We start from the raw sequence: 8,644 nt of genomic DNA on the forward strand, positions 1-8,644 counted from the left end.
TCAAGAAGGGATTGGTGTTGGGACTTCCATAGTGGTCCAGTGGCTGGGACTTCAAGCTCCCAATGTGGGAGGCCTGGGTCCAATCCTTGATCGGGGAGCTGGATCCCACATGCGGCAACTAAGACCCAGCAAAACCAAATAAATAAATAATAAACAAATAAATAAATATTTTTTAAAAAGAAGGGATCAGTTGTCAACAAAGTCCAATGCAAGATAGGTTGATTAAACCTAATACAGAAATATGGAATGTAACAATATGGAACTCATGGCTGAGCAAAGGGTGAGTGGCTTCAAGCTGCAGCAGCAGAAGTAGATTTTACTAAGTCGAGCAATAAATAAGAGCATGGAAACAGTGACAGACTTTATTTTTTGGGCTCCAAAATCACTGCAGATGGTGACTGCAGCCACAAAATTAAAAGACGCTTGCTCCTTGGAAGAAAAGCTATCACCAACCTAGACAGCGTATTTAAAAAGCAGAGACATTGCTTTGCCAAAAACAAAGGTCCATCTAGTCACAACTATGGTTTTCCAGTAGTCATGTATGGATATGAGAGTTGGACTATAAAGAAAGCTGAGCACTGAAGAATTGATGCTTCTGAACTGTGGTGTTGGAGAAGACTCTTGAGAGTCCTTTGGGCTGAAAAATCAAACCAGTCAATCCAAAAGGAAATCAGTCCTGAATATTCATTGGCAGGACTGATGCTGAAGCTGAAACCCAATACTTTGGCCACCTGATGCAAACAACTGACTCATTGAAAAAGACCCTGATGCTGGGAAAGATTGAAGGCGGGAGGAGAAGGGGGTGACAGAGGATGAGATGGTTGGATGGCATCACCGACTTGATGGACATGAGTTTGAGTAAGCTCCAGGAGTTGGTGATGAACATGGAAGCCTGGTGCGCTGCAGTCCATGGGGTCAGAAAGAGTTGGACCCATGACTGAGCAACTGAACTGAACTGAAGGAACGGGAGGTGGCAGATAAAGAACCTTTTTCAGGGAACTTTTCTTGCCAAGAGAAGAGCTAGTGGTATAGGGAGGTTTGCATTGTTTTTGAAAGGATGCACCTATGTTTGTTTGTATGTCAGGAGCAGGCGCCAGCAGACAGCGGGCAACAGAAGACAAAACAGCGGAGCCAACTCCCCCGAGAGACAGGAAGACAAGGAATTCATGGCATAAGCATAAGACACCCATAAGGAGGCGGACAAATGGGTGGGAGGGAAGAGTAAGATGCCACTTAATATGCAGGGGCAAGAAGTTTAAAGTGTTATTATTTGGTGGCACTGATGTCTTCAGTGAGTTAGGAGACGGAAGTCACTGGCTGAGGGTGAAGGGCTAGGCTTGAGGATTTGAGGAGGAAATAGACATTCAGATTATTATGGGAGGGGGATTTTCTTCAAGGAAGAGGTTTAAAAGCAAAGACGTATTTCGAATATTTTTAAAAACTGTAATATATCACACGGCCTTGTACATAATAAACTGCCTGCAAATCCCTGGACCCACAAGGTGTCCGTGGTCAAGAATAACCCCGCGATGCTTGAGAACGAGACCTGAAACAAGCAATGTCCTGCGAGAACACAGCTTTCAGGTGACCAGAACGGTCCCCGGCCAGTCACGGTCCCAGACCTGAGAGCCGAGGCCACAACTCTCCACTCTGTGACACAGTAAAAAGACTAAATGGGCTGTTTAGCCATAGTTGCTAGAAAAGAAATAAAAACTCTTTGCTTCTCTTGAGAGTTCAGAGCAGGTGTCCTCCTAAGATGCCCAAATAATGTTCTGTGAAAGCCTTTGTCAGCTACTGAGCGGTACTCAAAAATAATTTGAGCTTATGTCTCCAGTTCGACATTCCGTGATGTGATCTCAAGACCCCTACCTTCTAATCACATGGATATATTCTGAGCTATCTAAAAACAAGTGTGTTTCCTAAATTGTTGCCTATTCTTAAGGGGTTCTGCTGGCTTGAGGGTTTGCTCTGAGTCCCTCTCTGTCTAGCCGGATACTACTCAGCCTGCACGCTGCAACAGAAACACCACCTCCTCCTGGAAGGCTTCTCTGATCACCCCAGCCAGAAGCCATCACATCATCAGATTTACTCCAACCGTCCCTTTTATAATAATCTGTTACTTCATGCTTATGCTAATTATTTTACCTTTCCCTGCTTTAAATTCTTAGAAAGAATTGTACTTTACATGCTGCCTTTTTTAGCAGGATGCTTTTTTTGCACATAGCAAAAACAGGGCCTGTTTACTCAGAGATCATCTTCATGTTACCAATGGGAACAGCAGGTCTGTGGCAGAGCCCCTGAGAGACTAGACTAAGATGGCACAGTTAGTGGCAGAGCTGGAACCCAAACCAAGCCTCTAAACTCTTATTCCTGTAGTCTCATTAAACTACTGCTTGTTATCTGCCTGGTTCTATGCTGTAACTACAGTCTCAAAAATTGAGTTCTTAACCTTTAAGTTTAGACAAAGATTTCAGACTTCTCTGAAAAAGCTTTCTTCTAGATTGGATTTAATAGGTTTGGATGCAAGAAAAAAAAGTAGGTTTTTTTTCTTTTTTTCTTCTTCTTTAGCTCTCAGCATCCTCTGTCACCACAGAGCTGAAGTAAGGGTGAATTCTATGCTAGTGGTGACTTGGTGGATGGGATGAATTTGTCTTTTTCATGAATGTACTCGCTGTACTTGCACAGCGTGGCCTCTGATGCTTCCATCACATTTGTGATTCATAGCTGGAAATCGCATAGCAGTTCAGTTACGGGAACCCAACCAGTAACTGCAAAATTTCAGCACTGCTATTGGGAGTGACCTGAAAAGTTATCATGAAGCGCAAGGGCTATACCTCAGACCCTTTGTTATTCCTACATCTAATATTATACCTTGTAGGTGATGAAAAAATAAATGTCTGTTTTTAAAATAACTGAGTGAAGCAAAATGAACCCAATATCATGTGTCGAGTTCAACTTAAGATTGTTTTAATTAGCATAAACTGACTTAGACCTAGAATTTAACTCCAGGCAAGGAATTTGTTTATAAAGATAAATTAATCGCAAAAGAAAACAAAATAATAAACGATCATTTTCTCTAATTCACTAAATGAGTAACACTCTTTTTTTCTTTGGGTCTCAGCTGCAGCACACAGGATCTTTAGTTGCAGCACATGGGCTCTAGTCCCCCGGTGAGGAATCGAACCCTGGTCCTATGCACTGGAAGCTCAGAATCTTAGCCACTGGACCGCCAGGAAAGTCCCTAGATTGGTAATTCTTAATGGAAGATGCAGATTCCAGGAGAAGCTGTGAACCACGGTTACTCCACTGAACATGCTTCCATGGTTTGAAGCAGAGAGGCTCTGGGAACATGATGAGGCCAAGACAGTCTGTGTGCACCACCCATTCATCTAGGAGAAGGTAACGTGGAGAGTCCCTGGGAAAATCTAAAGCATGTGCCTTGACAGCTTCATCAAATGGCCACTAAAAATTCACTCCACTGAGCTTCTCTCTTTCACTGAGAATTCTGGGCACATGATTCTCTGGAATGTGAATGACACAGTTAAAAAAATCACACAGTGGTTCCTTTTCCCTGAAACAGGAAGTGAAGTTATTTACTCAATCCTGATGGACACAAAGCACACTTTTGCTTTTCCTGATATCAAACAAGGCTGCCCTTATTCCACTGAGCTGATGAATAGGGATCATGTTCCAGTGTCCACACTGGGTATTCTCAAGGGCCTCATATGTAATTGTCTCCACTCTCCTGAAGGGCTCCCAAGGCTCCTTCTTGTAATCTAATGGTACCTCAATTACCCATATCACTTTCTGAGATTTCCTTAAAATCAAGATTGTCATTGTCTGGTCCTCATGACAGGCATCTAGGGTGACAGGCATTGTGTAAAGTCACAGCATCAAATCTTTTAAGTCCTCAGGAAAAGTATCCTTCTTACAGACCCAGAATGAGCACTTGGTTTCCAGACTGTCTCACATCAATATGAAATCACTTCTCCTCATCAATGTATTACATAGATATATATGTATCACACAGCACAAGTTCTTTATTTTCACATACAAAGTGCATATTTCTAGTTACCTAACTGAGCCCCTTTTTATCTGTTAGAGAATTGGGGTTGACCCCTTGCTGGGTGGTTAATAATTTCACATTCTCATAAGCTATCATTAAAATTCAGGGAACTCCTAAGCCAGTAAAGATGAGTTTGCAAGTGTGTGAAAAATAAAAAGGGATTACTGCTGCTAAGTCACTTCAGTCGTGTCAGACTCTATGTGACCCCATAAGACGGCAGCCCATCAGGCTCCCCCGTCCGTGAGATTCTCCAGGCTAGAACACTGGAGTGGGTTGCCATTTCCTTCTCCAATGCGTGAAAGTGAAAAGTGAAAGTGAAGTCACTCAGTCATGTCCGACTCTTAGCGACCCCATGGACTGCAGCCTTCCAGGCTCCTCCATCCATGGGATTTTCCAGGCAAGAGTACTGGAGTGGGGTGCCATTGCCTTCTCCGAAAGGGGACTGTTAGTAGTTGCCAAATATAATGAGGGAGAGACTGAGATGAGATGTTGATTATTCACTTGTGAAAGTGAAGTTGCTCAGTTGTGTCCGACTCTTTGCAACCCCATGGACTGTAGCCCACCAGGCTCCTCCCACCATGGAATTTTCCAGGCAAAAGTACTAGAGTGGGTTGCCATTTCTTTCTCCAGGGGATCTTCCTGACCCAGGAATCGAACCTGGGTCTCCCACACTATAGGCAGACACTTTTACTATCTGAGCCACCAGGGAAGCCTGATTATTCACTTAGAACTAAAAAGCTGCAGCCACCCAGATGAGAGATGTGGATTTTTTTTTTCCTGCTGCAAAACTTCCCCAAAGCATGCTGGGTCCTGATGACAAAGTCTCCCCACTGGGAGAAGTATTTCTCTCCCTACCTGGGAAGAATCATCCTGAAATTTCCTGTCCAGTTGGACTCCTATGGAACACAGAAGCGATATCCTCCACCAAGTAAAGCAGCCAAGTGCTAACTGAACTTCTCCTGTGTTCGAGGGCATCCCCAAACCTCTTTCACCTTTCCAAATACACCAGCAGATCTTAAACCCACTTCCCTCATTTGACCACTATAGAAACGCTGAGAGTGATTTACCTACAGACTGAGACTGGGATAAGTAATAGAATACTTGACAGGACTATAACTTGTAGGAAAACAAAATCATTTTATTTGATACTTATTTTGGATCAGCTACTGCTAAAAAACAACACAAGTTCTAATTTTCTAGTTTGCTAGAATCCAAAAACTTCAGAGGTATTTCCCATGGAGAAAATTCTGCAGGAAATGGCGTTTTGAAAGGGAGAAGGGGAAAAAAATCCACCCCTGTTTTCCTTAGGGGAAAATGTTTTATTTGTAGTGAACATGAAACAGTGATGAAATAGACATTCTCCTGGAGCAGTCTAAGGATGTTCACTTATCACATGACTTTCTTTGAGTAGTTTAGCACAAGACCTTGGTATGAACAAGAACACAGCTATCACAAATGACACTAACATTGCACTGAACTTTTTGAGAAAAAAATTCTAACCAAATCCATTTTCTTGTAATTAGTGATTTACATTCTCAGTACAAACTCCAGAGCAATATTTGAACATCCAGAAAGATAAAATAAGAGCTGGGATTTAGCAAATGCTGAATTCTGAGCACTGTCCTGAGAAAGTGCAAAAAAATTTCTCTCTTCAGCCCAATTCTGAGTTGTATTTGCCCAGTTATGGGAACAGGCACTCATTGAGGGATTTTTCACTCATTTGATAAATATTCATTAAACAACAAGCAATGGGGATACAGCCCTAAATGAGAGACTTGGTCCAGGCCGTCAAGATGCTCACAACCCAGCAGATTAGGCAAATATGAAGCACACACAGCATGTCAGTCTGTACAGGGGATCTTGTGAAATGAACGATGGTGTTAAACAGTCACTCTGAGCTTTCCTAACCAAAGGCAAGTTTAGGATAAATACTTAAATGACAGATAAACAAAACGTAGTCCTATCTCATTTTTTCTGTGTGCACTTTTCTCTGAAACACTTCATGGTTGATCTAACAACCCATAACAGAATTTTAATTCTGGTTCTAGCACTGATGTGTATTGGACTGGTAATCTCTTTTTAAAATCAAAATCGTAAATTTTGGTGTTCATATCTTGACTGTGCTTGATTTTTTTATCACTTCTAGATGGGTTATTCTAGTAATCAGATATTCAAAAATGATTGGTTTATAATAGACAGTTTATGTTGTTTCAGATAACTTTTAATTAATCTAATAAAGACTTAAAGATTTGCAGACAAATCTTTTATTTTTACACATTTTTAATTCAATTTTACAAAATGTAATGATACCTATCAGGTACTGAATAGCTACTATAAACTAAATGGGCTTTTGTTTCTGGTTTTCTTTCTTTTTTTTTTTTTTTTTGGCCTCACTGCACAGCTTCTGGGATTCTAGTTCCCTGAATCCAGGCTCCCTGCAATGGAAGGGCAGAGTCCTAATCACTGGGCCACCAGGGAATTCCCATAAATGGGTTTTTTTAAAAAAACATGATTACTGCTAAATCCTGGCCTCCCTTTACAGCCCTGTAAGGTACTATTAGCCCTATTTTACAGGAAGGGGAACTGAGGGTCTAAGAAGTTGAGTCTCCCAGCATCACACAATTAGTTAGCATTGGAACCTCTGATTATCTGATTGGTTATTTTATTCTCTTTAGAGTCCTAAATTGAGCCCAGAGTTCTCACCCACCGGGACACGACACATAATTCCTCATTGGGCAGCATTATAAGGGTGTTACAGTAATACAGTCAAAGCTTTCAAGCAACCAGAGTCCAATCAAACATCCAGGGTGCGACAAAACTCCGGATTAACAAGGGAAATGAAATGTGAAATAACTTCTCGGGTACATAGCAAGCCGATGGAGGGTGTTTAACTATGAAGTCTTTGCTAAGATGATCAAGCCACATCACCCATTGCTACCAGCAACCTCCTGGCTGTGTGAAACTCCCCGGGAAAGAAGGGGCAATCATGTGGCCTTAAGCGGGGGGTTGGCCCGGAAACTCATCAAGAAACGCTGCGTTGGGATAGCTTGTGCTTCTCGGTTTTGTTCTGTCTCCTGCAGACCTAGCGCTACAACAGTTCCACTGAGTCAGTGCAGCCAGATCACCTGTTTAAGGAGGGATGGATGGTTCACCTTTTGAGGGTAAAACCGGATCACTATCATCATCACTTTGCAAAAGTCATCAGACGTCCCTAGTAAAACATGGAGCGCTTTCTGGCTGAACAGGAATACAAACTTGCAAGTCTAAATGGTAATGCACACGGATCAAATTGCCCTGCACTAACTCCCTAAAAGCTCCCAGTGTGGTTGGATACCCAAGTGAACAGCGGCGGCTGGCTGACTGCGCCCAGAAAGCTTCCGGCCACTTCCAGATGCTCAAGGAAGCTGACAGCCACCGCAAGGCTGCGTTCCTGAGGTCAGGCCGCTTTTAGGGGCTGTCTCTCCCCTTCCAGAACAGCGGCTCCACGACACAAGAAAGCTGCCAAAACCACTCCCGGGGAACTCATGCTGGGGAGTCGCTTCAAAGCAAACATGTCCCTTTTGGCTTGGGGGCTGTGGGCTCGCAATTCAACACCCTCCCTGCTGGCTTCTAAACACGCCTATGATTAATACTGGTACCCAGGAAAGAGAACTTCTTCTGACCTTGAGCGTGCGCGCTAAATAAATTACCTCGGAACGAAAGTGGTGAGATCTCAGAACAGCATCTGGGGGAAGAAAAAAAAAGAGAGAAAAACGAGACTTCAATTAACTCCTTGTTCTTCACCTGCCAAGTCACCGACGACTTACCTGGGGGGCCGGGGGCCGGAAGGCGCGTTCCGGACGCCTTAAACGCAGTGGGGACAGCCCGCAGGGCCGGTTGGCTGCTAGGCCATCAGTTTAGAAGTTTCAGGGAAAGTTTTGGGGGAGTTAGGGCGCCCCGAAGTCTCCCTGCCCCAGGCTCCGGCGCCGGGGGGCGCGGGTGGAGGCGGCTGCCGCAGCCTGGACTCGGCTCGGTCACCCCGGGCTCAGGCGCCAAACCCGAGCGTCCGCCGCCTCGCCTCTCCCGGAGCTGTGCGCGCCACGGGCACCACGACCCGGCGGACCCGAGGAGGCGGCCAGGGCTTGAAACACCGAAGCGCACCGGGCCGGGGCAGGGAGAGCGAGGACGCGGTGGGGGCAGCGGCGCGGATGGAGCGAACCGCGTTCCCCTCTCCAGACCCGCCGAGCGCTGCCCCCGGCCCCGACGAAGCCCGCCGCGACGCGCCTCACCTCGGCTCCTTGAACGACCCGAAAAGACCGATTTCATGGGATGCCTCCCCTTCTGGAGCCTGCGGTGCCAGCAGCAGAAGAAGATGATGGTGGCGATGGTGCCCAGCAGAAGCAGCAGGAGGAAGAGGGCACATTGGATGCTATAGGGTCTCAGCAGGACGAGGAACGCGGCGGCGATCATGGTGCGGGAGCGGCGCGGCCGGCCGGCGGGCGGCGGGACCGGAGGGCGGCGGCACAGGCACCCGCGCGGGGCGCACGCGGCGGAGCGAGCGCGGCTCAGCGCGTCATGCCCGGCGCTCGCGGCCCCGCG

At 45.5% G+C, this 8,644-nt stretch overlaps 1 protein-coding gene across 3 annotated transcripts in view; it reads right to left on the reverse strand.

Annotated features, from left to right (window-relative positions):
* DST (dystonin) overlaps positions 1–8,559 on the reverse strand; it is a 514,228-nt gene extending 505,669 nt beyond the window's left edge. For all 3 annotated transcript variants that reach the window (XM_040249211.1, XM_040249210.1, XM_040249209.1), the window contains exons 1-2: positions 8,335–8,559; positions 7,756–7,790 (exon numbers count right to left, since the gene is read on the reverse strand). In XM_040249211.1, coding sequence (XP_040105145.1) covers positions 7,756–7,790; positions 8,335–8,515 — 216 coding nt within the window. In that variant the 5' untranslated portion in view covers positions 8,516–8,559. The remainder of the gene's footprint in view (positions 1–7,755; positions 7,791–8,334) is intronic.
* Positions 8,560–8,644: the final 85 nt, after the last annotated feature.

The sequence above is a fragment of the Oryx dammah genome, unplaced genomic scaffold (genome assembly GCF_014754425.2).
Source record: "Oryx dammah isolate SB20612 unplaced genomic scaffold, SCBI_Odam_1.1 HiC_scaffold_11, whole genome shotgun sequence".
NCBI classification, from domain to species: domain Eukaryota; kingdom Metazoa; phylum Chordata; class Mammalia; order Artiodactyla; family Bovidae; genus Oryx; species Oryx dammah.